General features: G+C 35.7%; 1 protein-coding gene and 1 long non-coding RNA gene across 4 annotated transcripts; both read right to left on the bottom strand.

Annotated features, from left to right (window-relative positions):
* Positions 1-395: 395 nt before the first annotated feature.
* On the bottom strand, positions 396-23,675 carry LOC127842275 (uncharacterized). 3 transcript variants are annotated; one of them, XM_052371708.1, is made up of 7 exons: positions 23,574-23,664; positions 21,075-21,713; positions 18,305-18,463; positions 17,271-17,523; positions 14,854-16,632; positions 2,825-4,761; positions 396-2,662 (listed from the first exon to the last, which is right to left on the bottom strand). In XM_052371708.1, exons 2-7 carry the CDS (start codon positions 21,642-21,644, stop codon positions 2,279-2,281), a joined length of 5,082 nt encoding a protein of 1,693 aa, XP_052227668.1. In that variant the 5' UTR covers positions 21,645-21,713; positions 23,574-23,664; the 3' UTR covers positions 396-2,278. The 3 variants fall into 3 exon arrangements, with proteins under 3 accessions (XP_052227668.1, XP_052227667.1, XP_052227669.1); XM_052371707.1 differs by having other exon boundaries at positions 396-4,761; XM_052371709.1 differs by lacking the exon at positions 21,075-21,713 and having other exon boundaries at positions 396-4,761; positions 23,574-23,675.
* LOC127842288 (uncharacterized) lies at positions 7,772-12,531 on the bottom strand. Its single transcript, XR_008031531.1, has 3 exons — positions 11,103-12,531; positions 10,030-10,172; positions 7,772-9,509 (listed from the first exon to the last, which is right to left on the bottom strand). It is a non-coding gene; the product is annotated as an uncharacterized LOC127842288 (long non-coding RNA).
* Positions 23,676-27,747: the final 4,072 nt, after the last annotated feature.

Raw genomic sequence — 27,747 nt, 5'->3', positions numbered from 1 at the left:
TAATCTACGAGTATACATTAAATTCAATGAATAAACGTTTTCTCAATTGTTTTTGTTTGTTTATTATTTTGGAATGGTTAGTTATTGCATGTCTAAAGACCTTGGTAGATCACTATGTCAACAGTCAAATGATCCATAGTTAAAATATCATCATCATCATTATCATCATCATCAGCAGCAGCAGCAGCATCGTCGTCGTCGTCATCATCATCATCGTCATAATAATAATAATAATAATCATCATCACCACCACCACCATCATCATTATCATCTCATCATCATCATCATCATAATCATCGTCCTGTCGTATAGCAACTGGAAAGTTATTAAATCGTAACCAATGTGACCACAGCCACCAATAATCATAACATAAAATAATTATTTAAAAAAACGCATCTGCACTAATTTTATTATATTGATTTATCGAAATTAGCATACCAATCATGAGTAGGAGGAAGAACATAACAAATTTTTCATCAGTGAAACTCCTGTTTGTCAGCAGATTTGAAACATATAGCATGTCTCATACAGTCAGATCTGATGCACAAACATAAAAACATACTAGACAAAATGTGTGATTCTATTTTATGTGCACAATGTATTGAAATAAACGAATAAATTTAAAAATAAAATACACTAACATTAAACAATACGTAAACTATATAAACAATGTTTTTAGTTACTTTTTCTTGCAATATTTTAGTTGTGCTGAAGCAGTAAACGTTAAGTCATATCAAAGTCATTAAAAGTTACTATTTAAGAATGAACTAAGGTGATTGTGTTAGTATTACAATACTAAAACGTTGTTCTTAATGTATATCTTAAAAATGGGTAGCATATATGACACAAATAGGTCTCATTTTCAAGCGTGTAAGAAAACCAGTAAACTAGTCATATATCATGTTAGAATTAAAACAATAATATTATATGATATTTTACACGTTGAATTTAAACACTGTGATTTGATACAAATACTTCGTAATGCAATCTTTGACATAAACAACTTCATCCGGCGACGTATATTTGAGATGTCCCTGTATTTTGTGTATTTACACAATATCAACAAAATGATTGTTTCCCACATTAGTAATACATGCGATTATATCATCATCATCATGAAAGCCGCATGCATTCATGAAGTCGAGGCTGGGGTAATCTGAAGTCGCATTGAAATTCGATTGATGGCGTCCTGATAAATGTTACTAAGGAAATAGTTATACTCCTAACTATCAACGCTGTCATCGTCACTAACAACACCAATATCACACATATACGACCACTTATCGGACCAACTACACCAATATCCCACATATACGATGGCGTCCTGAAAAATGTTGCAAAGGAAATCGTTATACTCCTTTTAATCAACGATGTCGTCGTCACTAACAACACCAATATCACACATATACGACCACTTGTCGGAGCAGCAACACCAATATCACACATATACGACCACTTATCGGATCAACACCACCAATATCACGCACATACGACGGCGTCCTGATAAATGTTACGAAGGAAATCGTTATACTCCTTTCTATCAACGCTGTCATCTTCACTAACAACACCAATATCACACATATACGACCACTTATCGGATCAACAACACCAATATCACACATGTACGACCACTTATCGGATCAACAAAACTAATATCACACATATACGATAGCGTCCTGAAAAATGTTCCGAAAGAACTCGTTATACTCCTTTCTATCAACGCTGTAATCGTCACTAACAACACCAATATCACTCATATACGGCCACTTATCAGATCAACAACACCAATACTACACATATATGTTCACTTATCTGATCCAGGTGTCTTGTTGTATATTCGGGATCGTTTCACAATAGCGTTCTTCAGTTTTTCTAGTGTATGTTGGATATCAGTGTATTCCTGTGGTATACTTTTTTTAAGTCAAACGAGGTAAACAAATCCAGCCTACTCTCAACTTTCTGAGTTCATTAAGACATCGTGTTAAATCGGTCGCATAATTCCAATTAATGTAATTTATAACAGTAGATGTTTATTCAATGATTTAGATGGCTGTTAGTCGACATATGTATACATATATATTGTAAGCGCTTACAGCTGTATGAGCGATCATAGAGACTGCAACAACGACTCATCACGATTCACTCTCAAACTGTTCCACTGTTACTACCCAGACTCAGACTCTTGATATTCAGACCATGGAGAGACTCCTGCAGATCGTGACTGTCTACCAACACACTTATACGAAGCGTGCTGTGTGAGAGATGGCAGAGGCTGTGATTAATTATTTACTCGTAAACCATTCAACTTATCACTGACACTAAGACTCTTGATATTAAGACCACTGAGCGCCTCCCATAGACCGGGACTGTCTTTTTCCACTATAATACTTAGTGTCTTAAGCTGTGTGAGCGATGATAGGGAATTCGACAACAACTCAACATTTTTCACTTTATAAATTCCACTCAGACTCAGTATTTTGATATTCAGACCACAAAAAGCCCCCCACAGACCGGGTCTCTGTTCTGAAACACATATACTAAGTGTTTCCAGCTGTCTGAGCGATGATAGAGACTGCGACAACGACTCAACATGATTCACCCTTAAACCTCCACTCCATCCACCACTCAGACTCAAACTCGTTATATTCAGATCACGGAGAGCCTCCCACAGACCGGGACTGTCTTCATATACACTAATACTCAGCGTTTCCAGCTGTGTGAGCGATGATAAAGACTGCGACAACGACTCAACATGCTTCACTCTCAAACCTTGACTGAACATACCACTCAGACTCAGACTCTTTATATTCAGATCACGGAGAGCCTCCCACAGACCGGGACTGTCTTCATATACACTAATACTAAGCGTTTCCAGCTGTGTGAGCGATGATAAAAATTGCGACAAAAACTCTACATGATCCTCTCCTAAATCCTTAGAAACTTCCAAAATCAAATTATTGATATTCAGTCCACAGAGATTTTCCCACCGAACTGATCTATCCCAAGCAATTCTGAGTGTTTTCAGATGTGTGAGCGATGATAAAAACTGCGAAAACGACTCATCATGCTTCACTCTCAAACCTTCACTCCACATACTACTCAGCTTCAAACTCTTTACATTCAGACCACGGAGAGCATTCCAAACAATTGAACTGTTATAATCAACATTAATATCCAGCGTGTCCAGCTGCTTGAGTGATAATCGATACTGCGGCGACGACTCTACATGATCCACGCAATACGAAATACGCAGACTCAAAGTCTTGATATTAAGTCCACACAGAGCCTCAAACAGATAGCGATTACCACCACGCACACTTATACTAAGTGTTTCAAGCTGTGTGAGCGATGATAGAGACTCCGACAACGACTCACCATGATCCACTATCCAATCAGCATACCTACCATCCACACTCAGACTCTTGATATTCAGACCACGGAGAGCCTTCCACAGACCAGGCGTGTTTTCTTTCCAACACGTACTAAAACTTTCTTTCCAACACGTAATAAAACTAAGTGTTTCCAGCTGCGTAAGCGATGATAGGGACTGCCATAATAGCTCAATATGATTTATTTCTCTGCAGTCTACAGTCAGACTCAAACTCTTGGCATTCAGACCACGGAGAGCATTCCAAAGACTTGGAATGTCAGTATCCACACAAATACTCAGCGTTTCCAGATGTTTGAGTGATATTAGATACTGCAACGATGACTCCACATGATCAACTTTCAAACCACTTTCCCGGTGCCTTAGCCTTAGACACAAACTCTTGATATTAAGACCACATACAGCCCCCAACAGATCGGGATTGTCTCCATCCACAGTAAAGTCAAGCGTTTTCGACGAAGACTCTCCACGATCCACTGTGAAACCTTCCCACGTCGTATCTTCCTGCAAGTCCAGATGCAAACTCTTAATATACAGACCACGGAGAACCGTCGACAGATCGGGTATGTCTCCATGCACACTAATACTAAGTGTTTTCAGCTGTGTGAGCGATGATAGAGACTCCAACAACGACTCTGCATGATTCACTGTCCAATCTCCCTGCCTATATCCCAGACTCAGACTGAGGCTCTTGATATTCAAACCACGGAAAGCCTCCCAAACACCGGGTCGGACTTGTACATGTATACTAAGCCTTTCCAGCTGTATAAGAGATGATAAAAACTGTGACAATAACTCTGAATAGTTCGCTGTCAAATCACACTTATAACTCAAACGCAGATTCAGATCATTGATATTCATGCCATGGAGAGCCTTGCACACAATTGCAAAGTCACAACCCATCGCAATACTAAGCTTTTCCAGATTTGTAAGTGATGATAAAAACTGCGAGAACAGTTCGGTATGATTCAAATCTAATGTATCATATTGTTCCTCATAACCCAGACTAAGACTCTTGATATTCAGACCATGAAGAGCATCCCATAGACCGGGACTGTCATTCACTAAATACTCCATGTAAAATTCATTTAATTCGTCGAATGAAATCGTCGTTTTTAATGCGTATGTACATACATCTGATCCCTCTACACACGATGTTATGTCACAATATAGCAGACAACACGTCACCCAATGATTGAGTGTCAACAGCGTACTGAACAAATTGCGTAGACAGGTTGAGTAACATTTGACATGATCCAGCCAAATATGTTCTATTAACGGCAGTTCTAGGGGAGTGTCTAAACCTTTGGCTGGATATGCGTTGTTAAGTGTAATCGAAACCGGAAATCCCGTCGCGACCGAGCTGGCTGTGTCTGAAAATTAACAAAATAACGCTTTTGACATGAAAAGTGAAACATAAAAATTCGGTTATTAATAATCATCAATCAAAATCTTAAAAAAATAATGCGTTTTTATCGATTATTTAGCAAAACGTACGTAATATTCACGATTCTAATAATGAAAAAGATTTTAAAAAATTTGCTTGGTGCAGTCAGCTTTTCCTTCTAGAGGTACCGGGTTATTTATTTTGCTTTGCTATTATAATTATTTAAAACTATTTCAAATGTTTCGTTTTTCAGGTAATTGATTTTATTATATTTCTCAAAAATCGAAAATCTCTTTACATGTCGCTTTAATGAAAGGCACATGTTCATATTGACACCCACAATATAATATTAATATTATTGATCGGATGCTAAAAAGGTATTTTGTTAATATAACATCCGGAAGGCTGCAACGTTTTTAATTGATACATGTATATTTCATTGTATTATTTACAAGTTGGCATGTTAGTCTCCTTTTGGAAAATGTTGCTCGCTATATTGTCGTATTATATACACTGATACACTTTCAATTATCAATAAATACAACAGATATATTTCATGTTCAATGGGAGGCAATCCATTAAGTTACAATAACTTTCTACCGCAATAATTTTATAACAAATGATCAGATATCCGGAAGTATTTCTAATTTGTAACTTTATTATGGCGATGATGAACGGTGGTAATAGTTAAGTATCACAACGTATGTGACTTTAAAACTAAGCAGACGATTATAAGACATTTAGCAAGTGTGATGTTTTTGGTCGAATATACCAGACATGTGTTTTATATTTCACAAGTGACATATACGATTTACATTGCATTTTGGTTTAAGCACATCAATAATTGTAAAGTTGCTTAGGGCGTTAGATAAATGACGAAGTTAATTCATTCTGAAAGGAGGCAACTAGGAAAGGAAGCAACACTAATCAAGTATCAACTATAAACAATAAAGACGAATGAAAACAAAATAAACAAACATGATATATATAAGTTTAAACCTGGATTGTAATGGAGCAGTATTTATTTTTGACCGGATATGTCTTCCAGAGTTATTTTGTCTATGTCACGTAATCATTCGATTACACGTCATGAGCAATTGCCGTTATGACGTGAATCGTATAGACTGCAGTTTATTACATGCCGAATATGGAAAGTAGGTTCGATTCTCTTATTGTCAATTCATCTGTATAATAACGTGGGAAGATATATACATCAACAAAGTCATAGATTAATTCAAGTCAAATTTAATATCCATTTTAATTTCTTTATATATACCTAATTGTTCAATATATACAATTCTACATTCAAAAATTCGTCCGAGATTACGTAAGATAAACACAGTCTTATGACTACATGACTGGACCTCTCTCTGTCCGTTCACATCCAAATCTATGCGAAGAGTGTCCTATTTTCGATAAAACATGCCCTTTCAAATTGACAGGCTAATTTGCATTAAACAAAATTAGCTTCTTTTCAAATATTCAAAGTTACTAAGTCAAAAAAGGGCCATAATTCCGTCAAAATGCCAACCAGAGTTATGCAACTTGTCATGTACATTCCCTGTATGATAGTTAGCGAGTGTTCCAAGTCTGAATGCAATAGCTAGTTTGAGTTAATTATCTTTGATAGCGTTAAAGTTATTTGACTTATAAAAAACTTTAACCAACGCCGTCGCTGACGCCGGGGCGAGTAGTATAGCTCTCATTTTTCTTCGAAAAGTCGAGTTCAAAATGGCAGAGTAAGATGCACCACCCATGATCATATAATAAAATGTCTAAAATAATGAGCATTCGTTTGGGCTTTGTATAACATAATATATTATGTATTGTTAAGTTTGAGGAATGGATGTCGGTGGTAAAGTATATAAATCAACGTATATGTTTAGCAAGTAGAATAAATAGTGATGAGGAAAGGATGTTGAAAATACGTGATGCCTAGCAAGCTGCCAATGTCATGATAAGGTCAGATGATGAGTCGAGCGAAAGCGTTTGAGAAGGAGCGTGCAGACTTCAGAGAATATTTCTCCTTCCTGAAATACCAGTCCATAAGATACAAGTTTCATTTTTAAAGTCTTACCGAACGGAAACACGGGTTGTCAACGGAAATTGTTAAGAAGTAACTCCAAACATATCTACGCGATGCCCTTAAACATTTTAATGGTACCGGATTAAAGGAGTTTAAAGAGGTTTCCAAACGACACCACCTGTTACCTTAGATGAGGGAAGCATGAACCCAAGGCATGTGGTAATGAATTGCGTTTGCACCCTCTACATGTATGCACGTCCAGCTCACAATCAGGAGACCGACGATGGAGAACTGAGAAAACTTTCATGTAATCATAGTATGTTAATGATCTCACAAGTAGCAATACAAGCAATCCTTCTTCGGAAATATTCTCGTCAGTTCGACATTGATTTTATATAAACATATCTTAAACTTCTTTTTCTAGCAACATTCACTTAAATTGTTACATTTCTCACCTTCTTTTTAAGCCAATTTCAAAACAGAAATAATAATTAGTGTAGGAACGGATAGGCTTATATTATGAAAAATGTATAAAAAATGGTATCGGCATAATAAATCAAAGCGCCATAGGCGCTGAAGGCCTGGGGCTAGATTTAGTGTGCTTGGGAAGAAGTTTAGTTCTAAAAAAAGATAGTTCGACTATGTATATAGATGTCAATATCTTTATACATAGTCAAACTATCTTTTTTTAAGAAGACATTTTGTCGGAAGTTATTTATTGATTTAGTATGTGTATGCATTATTATAAACAGGTTTATAAAAATCAAGGCTGCAGCTGCATTTTTTAAAAATGTTCTGGATGAACATAATTAATTTCAAAGTACGGAATTAATGGTACTAAAATTAATCCGTAAATACTCAGGGTTGCCATGGGAACAAAAATGTTCTTTTTTTCATATTTATTACTATTTTAAAGAATTTAAGCCAAAAACGGCACAGAAAATCAACAAAATATTTTCTGGACAGATATGGAACATCATTAACATGTTTATTATATACATAAATATATGCACATTTTCTGGAAAAAGGTGTGTATTCAGAAATTGAACATTGTGTACAGCTAAAACGAATAACTCCTCATGATACAATTTGTGTTGTGTGTCTGTACTGCCAGACATTATTTTGTTTATTTAGCAATTCAATTTTGTTCCATGATTGATAAAATTAAGTAGACAAAATACATTAAGTTAACAGTTGCTATGGAAACAGTAATGTGTGGATTGCATATACATGCTGTTTGTGATCAACAATGTATTTGAAGTTAATATATTATTAATCTTCGCATAAGTGTCAAACCAAATTCACTAGTGCATTTCATACATAGAGATTCAAAAACATGATTTTCAACTTAACAAAATAAAAGCAAAAAGCACTACATATTTAATGGCACACGTCACTAATTAATTCACTATAGATTGAATTTTAAACACCAAAATATTCATTAACATGTAAAAATAAATCAAATACAAACATAACATGAACACATACGTTAACATCACATATCTTGATGTTTAAATGAACTACAACAGTATTAGTGATATTATTTTTAGACCACAATATTAGCAGGCATACAATACAATGTATTTCTTATCGTGTAAAGAACATTTTATAGTTAGATCACTATGATGAGTTGTTTATCATTAATCAAACAAATGTGTCCACACGACACGGATGCCCCCAACTGTAACTTTGTCACTACATAAAAGCATAAGTGTGCAAAAGTTTTTGAGATATACATCGCCTTTATTTTATTTAACTATTAGTTTGCTACATAACAGGTGTTCAATATTTTTATTTTGTTTGTTACATATGTCATCTGCTGCAGTTTGTAGATGTTTTTTTTCTGCCAATTCTTTGCATGCATGTTCGAACTTGGCCTAGAGACCATCTAGATAAAACTTGTGAAGATGTTTGGTGAAGATCAGATGAAAACTACTTGAATTAGAGAGCGGACACCAAGCTGAATGTTTAAAACGCACTTAGTGACCCAGTGAACTAGTTTTTTTGCCCGGCATGCCCCATGTTCACACTTGGCGTAGACATTATGTAGATACAACTTCTGACAGAGTTTGGGAAAGATCGGATGAAAACTACTTGAATTAGAGAGCGGACACCATGCTGAATGTTTGAAACGCACTAAGTGACCCTATGACATAGTTTTTGACCCAGCATGACCCATGTTCGTCTTGACCTATACATTATTCGGATGCAACTTCTGACCAAGTTTGGAGATAGGATTAGAACTACTTGAATTAGAGAGTGAACACAAAACGTGTTACGGAGGACAGACAGACTGACAGATGGACAGTGCGAAAACCATATGCCGCCCGTTGGGGGCATAAAATATATTTTCATGTATCTGACATGGTGTGCAGAAACAACAAAAATGTAAAAATAAAATATTCCCTTCTCATACTTAATATATTACCTATGGATGACAGACTGATTGGAAAACAACACAAGATACACATTGTTGATATTTTGTACTCAAATTCATGCACATCAATAAAAAAGTAATGTATTTATTCTTTGAAGAAAAATCACCTGTTAAGTCTGGATTAAAAAATCTTATCTGTTAAAAAATGTCAATCACAAAACAACATGAACACAATATATTGTCCATATTATCATCCACACAGAGTCCAAACTGTCAGTAAACTTGGTAAGCTCAGGTTGCATCAGGATTTGCCTAATTCACTTGTAAAGATCTGCAATAATTAAAATAAAAATGCCTGATTAGAAACCTTAAACAAACACATAAAAAATACATATCACCAGTAGATACCATAGGCTTGTCAACAATTTATTGAAATTGAAAACCATGTCATGTTTTAGTTTTGCCTTAATGCTTTAAATAGTAATTAAATTGAATGCGTTTTAATTCCCTTTTATTATTGTTTAATTTGAGTTACAATGCTATGACGTTAAATTTTATTTACACTTAAATGTATTATGAATATTGCTGGGCCAAGTGTGAGGTTGAGCGCTCTATAACCAAGTTTAAACCCCCAGTGCTTTGCATTGACCGTTCAAAGGCGGTGACCCCAGTTTTATTCATATTTTGTGTTTATGTTGGTTTGTATTGTGCTGTATTGTGCTGTTTTGTACTGTTTGGGCAATCGGTCACTTGCCTTAAATAAAGGACCTACTAATTGTTTTTAATGAAAATTCAATACTGCTCCAGCAGCTGGAGTTTCACTTATTGTGTAAGTGTAAATCATATCAAACCTGCTATTTAGCAGCACATCATTTTGTGTTCGCACTCCACTTTTGCCCAATCTGTTTTTCATGAGGTGGATTTGGCACATCCATCTTTTAGCCCTATATCATGATAGTTCATCATTGAAACTACCAGGTAGTAGGTTCTGCCCCTGAATAAATAAAATATAGCAAAATATTTATGTATGATTGTGTTATAGTTGAAAATAATATATGACAATGAAAACAAAGGTCTGCTGAAGTATTACATCTCAATACAATCTTAACGATATTCCGATAGTCCAGACACATATTGACTGAGAACATTTAATCAGTTTTCTTGAGCTGCAACCTCTTGGTCATGTCTGACAATTCATTGAAAATATAAAGTTTCAAAAGCATTACAACATATTTGTGTAGTTGGTCGTGCTTTATGAGAAAGATATTTTTTTCTTTCTACTTTCTTTATTTATTGTTATGAATCTCAGATCATCATTGCTTTCATGTTAAACTTGATCATGAACACAACCATTTATATTGACATTCAAAACTATAAATTTTTACAAGAATAGAAACATTTAAATATGTACCAATAAAAATAATCAATTATACATTGTAATTAAACACATTCCTGACATATGCATTAAAGCTATCATTTCGCAAGGAATTGTCATCGCTAACCTGTCATTGTGAGATTGCACAAAGATTTGCAACATAAATTTGATATTACATATGTACTTTTTAATACAACCTTGCTCAGTTCACAGTCTGTTAAATGTAAAACAATAATTTTAAATACATAAAATGAAAGTAGAATACATCTAATGGAATATATGCCCGTAAATTGTTCAACGAAATGTTAATATTGTCATTATAGAAAAGTTCAACAACAAATGATAATTGAGAAGTGTTTAAGATTTTGACAACTACCTAGGCAAACAGACACATAAACAGCGTCTAAAATCGTCGTTATGACCGCTAAAACGGCTCATACAAACATCATGATTAGTGTAATAGATTCATTAAACATGAAATTCCATCTTTTATGACCAACTTTGATTTTTTTAATGAGAAAATCAAATGAAAAACTTATTTTAATTTACCTTTGACAAAAACCAGGAAGTTTATCCGAAAATTGTCACTGTCAACTGACGGACTGTGCCCTACTGTATTCATTGTTATTAAAACTGAGGTTAATTTAAACCATGTAAAAATCAAGAGAAAATACGGAAAATTAAAGTTCCACTGAATTATTTTTATTGGTTTAGATTATAGTTCAAAGTTAATGGCAAAAAAGTTGTTATTGTTTTGACAAAGTCCGCGAAACGGTAGTTAGAGACCGTCAAGTGAGCAACTTATTCTCGCATGAATATGTTAACAATAAAAACTATGCCGTAGCCAATGCTTAACAATTTTGATTCAATAATATATTTTTACATGTATTAAAGCTCAAAGTAAAACTATTATTAATGGCAAACAAGTTGCTCTTGTTTAGACAAACTCCGCGAAACGGTAGTTAGAGACCGTACAGTGAGGAACTTATTCTCGCATGAACTCCAATTATGAATAATGAAACTGTTATACTTGAAAACAATATTGCATACTGTAATCCATGTACCTTCCTGTTCCGAGCTTTGTGTTGATAGCACAACAAGGCATTCCTTTCTTGAAAAGTTGAAGACTCTTCTAACGTGATGTGTTTTTGCCGTACGATAACCATGGCTACAGTCATCACACAATCATAAATCCACTTTATCCCCTTTTACTGCTCAAGAACATATTAAATTGTGTAAATGACACGGGTTCTAAACGTTATTCTTCACAGTGGTCGAAATTTTCAATCGTTTGACATTTGTATTTCCAGGAATCGTTTTCTTCATAAATATCAACACTGCCATGCATTAGTTGACGTTTATCATTAACTACAGTCACATTAATATGAACAATAATAACACTTTTATTAATTGTTCTCTTTCAATACAGCAAATTGCTTTTTCTTTAAACGACCCAATCTGTCAGGTACAATGTCGGCCATATTTCTTGTCTTTGTATTTAGCGGGTCCTACATTTAGTATTTCATAGCGTATTTATAGAATATTCTTAGTTTTCCGCACAGTCCAGCGTTCGGAGTGACGGATATGTAAGAAAGAATGCGATATTGCACGAAGTTCATTAGAGTGCTAATACCTTAAACAAGAAATATCTTTAAAAAAGATATACGGCGTTGATTGTGGTCGATGTTTATGGACGATCAAAAGTTATCTCTATGAGATAAAAAGTAGCGGATGCCTTTTTTCTGCGCAGTTCTTAGCTACATCACAAGCAAATCAATAACGGGGTGTTGCGTAAGATTTCGTGGTTAAATTTGCTTTATGTGATATTATTACTCAGATATCTATATTTACAGAATAGAAAAACACAAGAAACATGAAAATAAACGAGTGCATATAGGTCAGCCGGCAATACTCGAATCTTATTTAATTGCATAATTATAGTATAGTGAATTATTGTGCTCATGCTTAATAAACTGGTCTAAATGGATAAATATTTCTAATTATTTTTATCAAAATTGGTCCTTATCATGCAAATGTTGAAACCATATTAAAAATCGATGATTGACATACCACAACAATATCGCCGAATATCTTTATTTAGTATCTTTCTGATCAAAACAGACTTCAAGTGAACAAAGTTTACTAGACGGCGTTTATATAAAGATTTCTGCAACTGACCGCAAACTGACCTTGATACCTTGCGGATTGGAATGCAATGCATTAAAGTTAGGTAACAATTCTGCTGCTGAAACGACGGCTTGTTTACGCCAACTGTACACGACCAAGGCAACAGCTGTGCCTAAAATATTGATATATCGACAAAGCGACTAAACGAACTATTTACTCCATCAGACAAAAATCGCATAGATTCCAATTTTTTCCATCAATGAAAAGAAACCCCTTCTGCGAACTCCGGTGATGAACTGTATATAAAATCTGACTTTCACACACTGGCCGCGAATTGACCCGAAACCTCGCGGGTTGAAATGCAATGCAAGTAAGTACTAAATATGAGAATATAGCCTTTAGTATAAACGCTTTTGCGCTGGTAATTCTCTGAAAATAAAAGGTGAAAGCACAAACTGTATTTATGTCGAAAATTGATTGTAAAACTGTTCTATCTATTGAGCCTTTTGATTAGAGATAAAATTGTTTCATGCAGTAAAACAGTGTTACAAAGACGCGGATATGTTTCCAATGTTCTGGTGTTATACTCAAATCAGCCAATGGAATAAATGAAATGTATTCATTCGTACCTAGCCGCGGGAAATATTATTTGAATATTATTGGACACATACAAAGGTCAAGTCAGGGTGAAAAGCTGGCTTAATACAGCTTACGCCGAAAAATGTATCAGTAAAAAATCTTCTTACTGTCTCCGTAGACACTCGTATATTTTCGGCCTAGACCGTCAAGTGAGGAACTTATTCTCGCATGAATATGCAAACAATAATAAAAACTATGTCGTACCCAATGCTTAGCAATTTTGCTTTAATAATATTTTTTTACTAGTTTTATAACACTGTCATGTTATATAGTGATATTCTGTATTTACAATGCGGGTTTTTGAGAACTTCTTTGCAGGGACCTATTTGTTTGTATAGGTACGTCTTCTTTGATTGCGCATGAATGACCGCCAAGTGGTAAATCGTACTTTCACAAATTCATTCATTCGTGATTGTTTTGGCAGCCATCTAAGTCAGCTTGTCTCAAAAATCGGTATCAGTACTATGGCCTAGGGGCTTCGCCCCAGGCCAAAAATAATCATCATTCTATAATTTAGGTAGAACTTGGTCGTATTTTTCTTTGGTGTTTGAACAAGATTTATGTTGCTGCAACATTTAGTGTAAAATTTCCCTTGCTGATAACGTTTTAAAACCAGATATTTAAGCATATGATATGTGGCTGTTTACAGAATAAAGTAATTTGTTTTCATTTAGAAACCAACTAGAATCGTATTATGCAGTGGTTATCAAGGTCGCCGTGCCCAGGACACGGACTATCGAGCTTTTCAAATAAGCCTTAGGTTTTCTATGCAATCGAATTAAAATAAATTGTTTAATAAATAGGTGATATAAATGAATCGTCGTGACCTGGATGCAGATGCTTAACAGATGGGCCAAACATGGGGACAGCTGGAGAGACTCGCCCAGAACCGAGACGCCTGGAGGAAGCTGGTTAGCGGCCTATGTATCAGATGGGATCACAGGCGAAGATAAAGATGATAAATGAATCGACTGATATCATCCATCATAACCCCGAAGTCCGGGTCTTTGTTGAGAAGTCATACAATTATCACATGACTAATATTCTTAATCTATGTAAATACTTGCTTTGCGTTGTGAATGGAAGGACAGGCAATACTTGTAAATATAGTGTACGTATAATGTACTATTTGCTTATCATTAAACGATATTCAATTGATAAAAGTTTCACTGCAAACGATTTTAACGAGTTCAAAGATCATACAATCTTTTCATTTTCAATCCATTTTAACAACACTTCAACTTATGTACTTTCTTATGAGCAACATACATTTTAAAGGCACGATTCGAAATGATTTTCGCTCAGGTACGTTTTGAACTGTTGTCTTGTGATTTAATGCTATTCAATTAACGAAAAGTACACGTGGCTAAGATCAGTATAAAACTATAAATCAATCACCTATAACAAATTTATAAAACTGAAATCGATTTCAGTAACTGTTGTTAACAGTAACATATCACGTGCAACGATATCGTAGTCATTAACTGTCATTAAATGACATTTATGGTATATCGTATATATTTGTGATTTTTACCTCTCAGCAATATGCCGCTGCCATATAGAAACAACCGCCTTAAAGAGTGGCACGATGACAGCTCAAAATGAGATGTAGACTCGCCACATGCAGGTGAACTCAGGCTGTCACTCATGACCATATTTACATATACGACATGGACATTGCATGTGTTTGTAGGCCATATGTCCTGTAATTCTCGTATGTTGCTTTTATCAATAAAAAAGTGACTGAGTTTCAGCTGTATGCCTTCCTGCTTGTTGGCTACTGCCTCTCTGATTCCAGACTCAATGATACGCTGAAACGTACATGGACCATTGAAATTCCAGTCGAAAGAGAAGACAGAATCACATTCATTGCAGTGGATAACGTGATATTGATCCATCAAAGCAGACAATTTATTCGCAGCAGAGATGTTCATTCCACACAAAAATCTGCAAACTTGCGATAATTCGAGATATGATGTATTGTTGAGTTTAAGGTAACTGGATATGACGTCATCAATGGTGTATACATTGCAAGCGATATGATATGCTGCGAGAAGTTCCTGCACAGTTTTATGGACAAATGAGTTGGAGCTTCCTGTCCGACTTTTGTCTTTCCTGCTTGTTAATATCCCTGCCGTGAGAGCAAACGTCTTGCTAACTGTGAACTCGCTGGGAGAAAAATAGTTGGATAATGTTATGTCAGTGAAAACAATAGATGATTCTCTCTCAGAAGAGAAGAGCAATTTACAAGCTACTTTTGCGAGCTTATCTAAGTGTTCAATGTTTGGCTGAAGGTAACTTGTGCTAGAAAAACAGTGCACTGGTGGCGGGTTTGAATCGTTAAAATAACCAGTCGTACTGTTGGCCTTTTTACAAAGACTTTCAAGTAGAGTAGTGTACAGTCCACACAATGACGAATTGTTCAAATGTTCCTTCTTCTTGATCGTGTTTACCCAGGTACATATGACAAGAGTGTACAACATTGGTGAGGCAGATAATGATTCGAGCTTACGATCAAAAACGAATGACTCAAATTCATCCGCAGTTACTTTTATATCCATATCTTCTTGGTCAATTATGCATTGAAGTATATTTTTACTAAATTCATATGGATCAACAATCCCCTCGATTTCTAACAGACTGTCGATTTGCGAATTCTTGATACGTTCATCAGTCAGTTTCCATGGTCGAGATGTTGTAAGTATCGTGCACGTTTCGTTCCGAAATCCAGCCATGTAAGGTTCAGCTAGGTTACTGCCATCAGGGGACAACCATTCATCTAGACCCTCCCGTATAACGAGGCAAGTTTCAGTGTTAATTATTTGTACGAAACATTTGTACACATTGGCGCGTTCGTCTACTGAAAACGTTGTATCAATAAGCTGCTTCTTTATCATCTCCGTTACATCTGTCTGACCTCTCGAATCTCTCAATGTGATGAAAAATAGGAACTTAAACTTTTGAAGAGTAGACACATCATTAAATGCTGTAGTTTCACTTGAGGTTGCAGATGAAAGCTGAATTCCATGGGACCAGTCATGAACCAACTTAGCTGAAAACGTAGATTTTCCGCTGCCGGGTTCGCCTTGTACGTATATACGCCGATTTGATTTAACACCTGTGTAAAATATGTGTTTGTATTCCAGCGCTTGCTCCCTTTTAACGCGTTTCCCATCTTTTTTTATTTCTATTCGGTGTATGTTTGGCGTTGAATATATATCTGTTATTCGCTTATCAAGACTCTGATCCAAATTTGAAAGAGGCACATTGCTAGAAGTGTCACTGTAGTGTGTCATCAAACGTCGCTGAAAATCTAAACAGAGAACACAGTATTTATAGATATAGATATATATGTTACTTTTGTTGTAATTTTCTAGTAAAACTCGAGGTATGTTAACCTGATCGGATAGTATCTTTGCGTTATACTGCAAATGATTTTAATCAGATTGATAAACTGGTGTCTATGAAGAATTATAAATATTTGTCACTAGACCAATTTTCAAATTTTAATATATAGATGAACAAGAAGAACAACATATTTATCAAATAGTTATCCAAAACAATCACATTCTAGCTTGTCCCAAAAATGGAATTTATATTTTTTATATTAACTGTAGAAACATTATCATTTCTATCACCATTTTTTTATTACAATATAGACATAATTAATACTTAATTCACGATGAACTTATTTTGTTTGACACGTACCTAACATTGCTACATATACTCAGCATTACCATTTCGATTAATATAGATTTATCGATTCTCACCTTATTGTTTCAAATCGGCAAACTTACTAGAAAATACAACATTGCTGTTGAAAATGCAATTAAATAACCACGAATATTGTCAAAATTATCACGTCCCACACAAATGCTAAATTTTCCAACGCTGAGTTTGTTTTTTTTAAATATTTTAGTAAATAAAAGTGCAAACTGAAGTCATACATACCTTTGCAAGACTGGTCGTAGTTAGATTCTGTAAACTTCCGACGATTTTCGTCAAATTCCTGTATACATTTGCCTGTGTGTTTACTTAGTTCCTGTTTAAATGTGGCCATGTCCTTTCTACAGTTTTCCATGTAAATCTTGATCTCATCAACAGCCGTCTCAGTTATAGTTTCAACCTTTTTCAGTACGTTTTGTGCAGCCTCTAACAATTCAACAATTTCCTCTGTTGTAAGCTTCAGAACGTCGGTTTGAAGCTAGAAAGAGAAAAATACATGCTTTCGGAACAAACACAATTAAATATGTTTAATGTTTCGTAAAAATATATATAAGGCTTTGTAGCTGACTTGATAAAGATTTCACATACTTCTTGCAATTCAGTTTTTTTTCCGTTCAAATTCGATTCCGGTATAGGGACCCATTCACAATGGAAAACAGTATATGTTTTTTACCAATGGTATCAAAATAATTCCCAATATAAGGTTTCCAAAATTACTTATTTTAAATAAGTCTCAACATTTAATTCATCTCAAATAAAGCTATCTACGTTGAATCATTGTACATATATTATTTAAATAAATTGTATTCTCAATTTTGAAATCATGTTAACAAAAATCAACAGAACTAATTTCACACTTGTAATCAAACCGATGAATATTTCCCAGTGCAAAGGAACGCGACCCCGTTCCCAAAATGGTAAAAATCACAATTAAAATCGTATTGCTAGGTTCCTCCTTCAATTATAAAGTGTCAATACAAGTAGATTTCGACGAATGATACAACCATTGTGTACTGAGTCAATTAAATGTAGATCACATCTATATCTTTGCATATGCGGGATAAATTATAGATAACAGTTCTTTTTTTACCAAATTAACAACACCATTACCCCCTGAAAATACACCTTTATTTATTACACAACAAAGAAACGAATGAAATCAATAATGATGAATGCAATATAAAACGGGTTCTTCATGCAAAGTTTGATTAACTCACAAACATAGACGGGTTTCAACTCGCCACATTGTTATACAATACCTGTACTAATTTAGTCACAGCCTCTTGTGCAGCCGAGTCGTTTACTAGACATATTGGGTCAGTCAACAGGCCAGTCAATGTTATGAACATGTCCTGGAGATCGGTGTCTGAGATCTTACACGTAGACGAATGGCGTACAATTCTGCCTATTTCTCGCGTCTAAAATAATATGCAATAGGTAAAGTATTGACAGACAGACAGACAGACAGACAGACAGACAGACAGACAGACAGACAGACAGACAGACAGACAGACAGACAACAGACAGACAGACAGACAGACTGATGGACGGACTGGCGGGCAAGCGGGCGGACGGGCGGACGGGCGGACGGACGGACGGACGGACGGACGGACGGACGGACGGACGGACGGACGGACGGACGGACGGACAGACAGACAGACAGACAGACAGACAGACAGACAGACAGACAGACAGACAGACAGACAGACAGACAGACAGACAGACAGACAGACAGACAGACAGACAGACAGACAGACAGACAGACAGACAGACAGACAGACAGACAGACAGACAGACAGACAGACAGACAGACAGACAGACAGACAGACAGACAGACAGACAGACAGACAGACAGACAGACAGACAGACAGACAGACAGACAGACAGACAGACAGACAGACAGACAGACAGACAGACAGACAGACAGACAGAGACAGACAGACAGACAGACAGACAGACAGACAGACAGACAGACAGACAGACAGACAGACAGACAGACAGACAGACAGACAGACAGACAGAGACAGACAGAAAGACCGACAGACCGACAGACAGACCGACAGACCGACAGAGAGTTAATTTAAACATGTACAATGTACATCGTCAAAAACCCAGAATGAAAAAAGTGCCATCTCAATTGAGATAGTAAAAAAGTTTAACTCATATTTACAAATTATTTACGTCAGAGGCCGACGCGTATCCCCACGCCGCATGTTTGACCCAGGGGGCGCCCCAGGGTTGATAATGGGACCATGCATAGTTGAGATTGACCGAATTGTTTTAGAGATGTTCAGTATCAATTTGAAGTAAGTCAGTGTAGAAATGAAGAATTGATAGTAAATGGTAATTTTGGGTGGGCGTGGTCTATGTGGGCGAGGGCGCCCCAGGGTTGGTAATGGGGCCATGCATAATTGAGATTGACCGTATCGTCATAAGAGATGTTCAGTATCAATTTGAAGTAAATCGGTGTAGAAATGAAGAAGTTATAGTAAAAGGCAATTTTGGGTGGGCGTGGTCTATGTGGGCGGGGTTGCCCCAGGGTTGGTTATGGGGCCATAAATAGTTGAGATTGACCGTATTGTCATAAGAGATGTTCAGTATCAATTTGAAGTTAATCGGTGAAGAAATGAATAAGTTTAAGTAAAAGGCAATTTTGGATGGGTGTGGTCTATGTGGGCGGGGCGCCCACCAGGGTTGGTAATGGGACCATGCATAGTTGAGATTGACCGCATTGTCATAAGAGATGTTCAGTATTAATTTGAAGTTAATGGGTGTAGAAATAAAGAAGTTAATGTAAAATAACATCAAACATTAGTGAAAATCTCTGACCTGGCCCCACCCAAACCCCCATAACCTTTGACCCAGGGGTCAGATCAAAATTCCAAATAGTGCAGGGTCGCATATATGCTCATAGCTACCAGGTGTGTAAGTTTCAAGGTTCTAGTGCTTAAAGTGTAGGAGGAGATAGTGGCCAGGTCGGACAGACGGACGGACAGACAGACGGACGGCGGAGATAACCACAATATCCCCACGTTTTTTAAAAAGCGTGGGGATAATTACAACAACAAAAACAGAAGAACATTTCAAGAATTTTTGCATAAATAACACATGTTCGAACTTAAAGTGATTCTTTTACAAAAAGGCATACTTTTGTAAGTAATATGTTATTATTTGATAGCAGTAAACTTAAATATTTATACATAGATAGCGTTTGTAATAACATGTTTTAATGTATTTTTTTCTAATGTTTCTAAACGCCGGGCAAATGTAAATAAAATGAAATTCATCTTTAATATCGGTCGAATCGCAACAAATGCAGTATCGTTGATATCTAGAAACGTCTCTTCAATAACGACCGGTTTGGATATGTAGTGGATGGGCAGACAATCTTAATCTAGTAAAAATATACTACATTATAATACATTACGCTTTATGAGACAAAATACCCGGTTATTGCTATCAAAAAGAACAACTACATATGTAACATAATTCATTTAAACGTTTTTATCCACAGTTTAACTAAGAAAACACAATACATGCTAAATTTATCCACACACTTTTAGCTTAAACCTATTTATTTTAGCTCGATTGCATCGAAAGCCTAAGGCATATATAAACGCTCTCGAGTCTTTTTTCTGGACCTAGAACCAGTACTTGGTGTCTCAGGGGGAGACTCTGGGATCGAACCCGTGACCTCCCGGTCGCTAGGCAGACACCATATCCATTACATCACGACAAACTCAGTTTACAAACTTTCACTAATGGATACATACATTGATAGGTAAAAAGTGTCGCAAAATAAATATTTGCCAAGCGCTTGAAGTATGAACAACATTGAGATCCAATTAAAAAAACAAACTTGGGTTGATATATCAGTGAAAACTTTCAAGAAAACACCGTTAACATCAGTAAACGATGCAACTTTAATATGCGGACCAACGCTCGAACGGAAGTTTACATTTTAATGTGCTTTTTATGGGGGACTTATATATATTATTTATTTATTCAACATGACAACCATATACTAACCTTTGTTAAAAGGCAGGGTGGATGTGATTTTCCTGGCGCTATGGGGAACGAAAACGTATTATTGAAGTGTTTACAGTTCATCATAAAACTGATTATTCCGTTTAAGTCTGTATCTTGAGCCGACCTGTTTCCAGCATAACCGTCTGGAGGGAAATAAGCCTTTGCAATTTGCCAAGGACTTGACGCCCAGTCATTAGCTAATGTATTTTTCCATGAAGGGTCGGAATATCTATGTTGTTTTGCAATTTCGACAAATACTTTATCACAAACGTTAGCAGGACATTGTCGTGGTTGTTTAAACGCGGTATCATGCATAGATATGCATAGACCCTGTGGTCCTCGTTTGTTGCATATTCTTGGCGAGGGACATTTCAGCAAGTTAGCAATGTGACAGCCATTACACGCAACTGACCCACTTGACAAGACAGCGTTGTATATATTGCCGTGCAGAATTGTAGCTGCGTTGTCCACAAACCGCTCAAGGCCAGACTTTGCGATATCAATTGCCAACCATGCCTTCAGCCAGTTCGTCCTTTCCGACTCAGTGAATACATCAGAGAGACTCGCCATAATGTTTTAGTAGGCTACATCGCAGAAAGAAATCAAAGTTCAAAAAACGCGTTGAGGCTTGAGTATAACCTGTAAATACAAATTTCAATTGCATATGTCTAGTCATTTTGAAATGTATATATAATATGTTTAAGATAGTTGTTCATATATTGTATAACTGATGTTGATAATGAAGGTTATTCAAACAATATGATAAAATGATGATGATGATTATGATGATGATTTAATATCATGTTGGTTAGTTATGCTGGTATGTCGTGGGTGAACAATCGCATATCGTATTCTTACACCTGTACGTTGTGGGTGAACAATTGTATATCATGTGGTAATCAAGGCTTGTTTACAATGGACTTTTATTGGTGTATCTTGTGTGATTATAAAGGAGGTAAGTGTATTTATAATACCATGTTGTGTTTATTTGAAGGACTCTGTTGTGGTTATAAGGTGCACATATATCAGTATGAAGTTTTGTTATGATAAGCTGTGGGTTTATATGTATCCCTAGTACTTTTAAATACACGCTGTTATTTTGCGACGACATGCCTATACTTGTCTATGATTCTCTCTCTGCAGTTTATGGTGATGACATAATGGTTAGTTTTAATTGAATCGCTTGAGAAATTTAAATGTAGTCCGCTCCACAAACATAGAACAAATAGGCTTCTGTCATGCAATGGCTTTGTAAAAGCCCACATAAATTAGGCATGTGTTGATCGGTGGGCACGGAAAATGCGTCTTGCACATTTGAATTTTATGATAATGACATATTTCAAGTTTCAATTCAATCGCTTGAAAAATGATGAAGAATTTCGCATAAGAAACTTATGATTGTATATGCTTCCGAAATTTAAATGGCTAAGTTGAAGGGAAAAAACAGGAACGTATGAATCACGGAAATAAGGTGTCTTGTACATCTACACATCGTGGTTGTGACATATTTAACGTTTTAATTCAAAAGCGTAAAAAATGAACGCGTAGTTTGCTTGACAAAATGTGTAATATTTTATGTATAAAAAGTCCAGGACCACGTTTAATACTGGGCATAAAAAGATGCCCGTCACATTTCAACTTTATGGTGATGATATATTTTAAGTTGTAATTCAAATGCCTTCGAAATCTAGAAGTAGTTCCTGCATAAACTTTTAATATTGTATGTGGACAAATTGAAAAGTCAACCAACTTACCAACCAACGGACATACCGACCGAGACAATGACATGCAAGAATAAGATCTATGCATTCTACGGATAAACATATTAAGCTAATAATCATTATACATAGGAGTGATCATACCAATTGACCACTAAATAAATGTTCCTACATAAATAAGTTGATTAATAATTGGCTTTAATGTGCAGCGGTAAACAAAGTCACATGGCTGCATAATTCAATGGAATAACCGAAAACCCATGGGCAGATAAATGCAAGGTGTGGCTATAAATTTCCGTCTAGAGGTTAATTACAAGTAATAATGATAAGCGTACGTTACTTGTTTTCCTCACACAACATACGCTTATTTAATGTCATTTGAGAGCTACGTTATGACTTCCATTGTGTATACATAGTGTTAGGGATCCCGTTATCTAATTATAGAAGGATTTCCATCAGTATATAAATAGATCATGGGAATAACCTCAAATTTCCAGTTTATTCATATTTATAGCACATACTAAATTACTTAAATTGTATCATACATTCAAATTTAAGTGTCGAAATACTGAATTGATTTTTCTTCATCCTTAGATAGCATGTACTAAGTCACAGCAATATGCTTATAGTCTATGTACGTTGAAAATTGTAAAACGTTGGATTGTAAGAATCTTATTAAGAAACAAAGAATACGTGTTAAAAATCTGTTCACATATTTTGATTCAATATTAATGATCACTAACTAGTTAGATAAGCTGTACAAGAAAACAGTTTACTTTACCTTCAAAAATAAGCATTCATAAATAAGCATTTCAATTTTCATTTTTAAGATGAAATTGTGCAACAACTTTCGAATTAGATTTCTTTCCGACAGGAAACGCGAGTCTTTTCCATAGACAATACACTAACTGTGTCCATAGTTTTACCCTAAAGGTTGTATGGATTATAAAGCAACGTAAAACGTAGACCACAAACCGTCAAGTTTCAGTATTTTAAAATGACAAAAGACAATTTTAGTACACAAGATGCATAATATTATGTCAATCTACAAATAATCGTGCGATTATATTTTGAACTTAAAATTGAATACATCAACGTTAGTGACGTTGGTTCCGATATATGGCGGTGGAATAAATACACTAATAATGTCAATATCGACTTATTGTTGAAAAGTAGGTATCGAATGACAACACGCTATGCTTTTTGCAAACTGGTTTCTTTTGACCACAGTACTTTGATATTGAAATCGCGCCATTGATCTCCGCACCCAGGTCACTATGTATACAGTCGTGGCTTTTAAATATTCCCTAATCGGCTTAAGTAGTTAGCTATTGGTCTCCACGATTGATCGCCTATAGCACGATCAGTTAGCCTTTTTAATAACACCACTGACCTGCACACCTGGTCGGACATGACCACAGTGCCTGGCTCTTTAAATATTACCAATATTCCCCACGGATAGTTTCAAATGGCCAATATAGTTTATCAGAACGCACCATTTATCTCCAAGTCGGGTCAACTATTTCCATCATACTTGGCTATTTATATATCAAACCTTACCTTTACGCCTGTTTCAAAATGGTCACATTAGTTTACTATTTAAATAGCCCTATATATATCCACATCTGGTCGCCAATTTCCTCAGAACCTGGCTTTTTAAATATCGCCATCAATCTCGAACCCTGGTTGCATATGGCCACACTACTTTGGCTCTTTCCATATTCAAATAAGCACCAACGCTTTCGTGCCAATGTTTACAGTAATAGGCGCTTTAAATTCCAGAGTCACCCAGATTATATTGGACAAAAATCTGTATACACGTTGAAGCAGTACCGCATTAAAAAACGTGTAAATCGATTTTACTTTATCATTTCAAATCAAAAATTGTTTTAATATTGGTATTTGTCAATTATATATTGGTGCGTCGAAAAATTCGTGGTAAAGAGGACGTGGTAGTTGTTGGACTTTTGAAGACTAAACCATCTGAAAGCAAAGGAATATTTGCTTTCCTTGTGCTCCATCATTTGTGCTTGTATTGTGAATCAATGCCACAATATAAACGCTGGTCTTCATTTGACAAAATTGAGATAGTGTTGAAATGTTGCAACACCGAACGTCATCAGAAAATATCAATCTTAGCATCGCAAAAGTTTATTTTTTTTACCAAACGTGAAATGTAGTCAGTGTTTGATCTAAAGAAGCTAAAGATTGTCACCAAAATATTTAAAGCGAAACGCACTCAAATGTAAAGTTCATCTGCTTAAAATGGCGCAAATGAAAAAGAGAAAGATCACACCAGTACAAGAAATCAAAAGCTTTAAGATGGAAAAACTGTATGACTACTTATCACGAAATGTTCTATTTAGGTGAGTCGTACGGACAATGCAAAGTTTTCTACGTGAGGTAAGGCGAAACAGTAAGCAAACAATTTAAGTTCGTTAAAAGTGACTCTTTCGCAAAAGGGTTATATGGCACATGATGGTGTCTCTTATAAAAGAAAAAAAACCCAACAGATTCGCTTTATCAAAGAAGGAACTAAAGTTAATTGCAAGTTGTACATATAGAATATTGCAGTCGTTTCTTCGAAGTTCCGGAATTGTTCTACAAGGTCAGGAGTCAATGGTGTTCAATCAGGACAATGTTTCAAGTCACACATCTAAACTGGCGCTTCAGTTTCTCAAAAAGTAGAACGTGAACTTTATTGACCATGGCAAATATTTGCCGAAGTCTCTGGATGCTGCTCCAATTAACTTTGGTATATGGAAATCAGTAAACGCAGTCTACAGAAGATCAACATTAACTATTTCATAGTTCTTAAATAGCTCTTAAAAACGAGACGTGAATGCTGGATGAAAATTGTATTATCAATTATCGCGAATTGTCGCCAAAAAGGTGTACATGTTTACACATATAATGGAACTCATATTGAACACTTACTTCAATAAAGGTACAGTTTCTTTTGCTGCGTCATTAATTTTGTTCACATACAATCTTGGCATCTCTTTTATCACCACTGTTCTCTACGCCTGGTTGCATATAGCCATATTATATCATAAGTCGTCGATCTATATGCGTAGTCACATATGATCACAGTATTTTAATTTTCAAATTAATTTTAAAAATAATCCAAGTTATCTTCGCCAGCTCGCACAAGGCCTCGGTAGTTTGCTTTACAAATGACACAATTGATCCCAGCCTCTGATCTATGAACACAGTACTTGGTGTTTGCTGTCGGTTATTTAAATAGCAACATAGATATCCACGATTGGTCGCCTATAGTCAATATAGTTGGCTATTAAAACCGCACCATTTCTCTATATGCCATGTCGACTTTGGCAACAGTATTATCAAAATAGCACCATTGATCTTCTCGCCTGGTCGCCTATTGCTACATCACTTGGATCTTTAAAAATAAAAATTATTCTTGCTATGGCAGCCTTTGTCCATAGTACTTGTTGTTTTTTTAATATCAATGTTTTCTCAGCACGGTCGTAGTTTGCTACGTAAATGGCACTTCGATCACCACCTTGACGTTTAGTTGCCTATGGCAACAAGTTCAGGCTCATTATATACCAACATTGACATCCACGCCTGATCGTCAATTGCCGTAGTACTTGGCTCTTTAAATATCATCAAACTTCTCTACGCCTGATTGTCAATGACCAAATCCGTTTTCTATTTAAAAAGGACAAATGATGCTCACATGTAGTCGCATATGTTCACAATAGATGTTTATTTGAATGGCACTATCGATCTCGACGTCTGGTCAAATATGGCCACGTTACTTTGTTTTTTAGATATTATTATTGACACCCATGCTTTGTCGCCCATAACAACAATACTTTGCTCTTCAAACATCCCCAATGCACTTTACGACTGGTAGCCCGTGGCCACAAAAGTTGGCTATTCATATAACTGTATGGATATCATTACATGGTATCATTTGGCTTCAGTAGTTGTCTATTCGAATAGAACCTATGATATCAACGCCTGATCGCTTGTTTTCATAGTAGTTGTCCATTATAAAAGCTCTAATCATCTCCACGCCTGGTCAAATATGATCACGGTATTTTAATATTTAAAAATGATCCAGCGATCTCTTCTCCTCGCCGCTAACGGCTTAAGAACTCTGCTATTTAAAAAGCACCATCGATATGAAGGATTGGTTGCATTTGACTACTGTAGTTTGCTTATTAAACACCTACATTGATATCCACGGATCTCATTTATTATCAATTGGAAGACTACAACAGAATGGTTTAGTACAAACAAACGATACGTCAAACAATAAATCATATTTATGTCATTGCAAGCAATCGATTTTAATTTGATGTCCAAATGCAATTTTGTACCGAACATTTTGAACATTAATTATATTGCTAACATATACTATTTATAAGTTTATCATAACTTAAACATATCTCAAAAATAAAGAGCAGTTTTATTTTAAAATAGCATATATAATATTTAAAGAAGCATCATTATTGCACAATACACGCTTTTAATTGTTTTGAATAATTGCATATCTAACGATACTGAACAGTAAACAAACCAAATAGAAAATTAGCGCCCATGCGTGGGGATCAGGTTTGCATGTTAAATAGCAAACTACTTTGACCATAATATAACTGCCGTACATAACATCGGTGTAATTTAAGTGCTAAATATCGTAACCTGATCAGGCGTGGGGATTAATGGGGTTATTACAAATTAGCAAACCCCTGTGGTAACAGGCGGCCATGCGCTGATATCTCTTTTTAATAAGCCAAATACTGTGGCTATATGCGATCCGTTTTTTAAAATATTAGGAGTATTTAAATTGCCAACTACAGTTGCCAAAGGAATATTCTATACTAATAGGCGGCCAGCATTGGAGATTAATTACGGTATTTAAATAGCCAACTCATGTGGCCATAGATGACCTAGCCTGGAGAACATGTGTAATATTAAAAGAG

The sequence above is a fragment of the Dreissena polymorpha genome, chromosome 8 (assembly GCF_020536995.1).
Source record: "Dreissena polymorpha isolate Duluth1 chromosome 8, UMN_Dpol_1.0, whole genome shotgun sequence".
NCBI classification, from domain to species: Eukaryota; Metazoa; Mollusca; class Bivalvia; order Myida; family Dreissenidae; genus Dreissena; species Dreissena polymorpha.
Note: the sequence above shows the minus strand (reverse complement) of the source record. Positions and strands in the feature narration are given on the sequence as shown.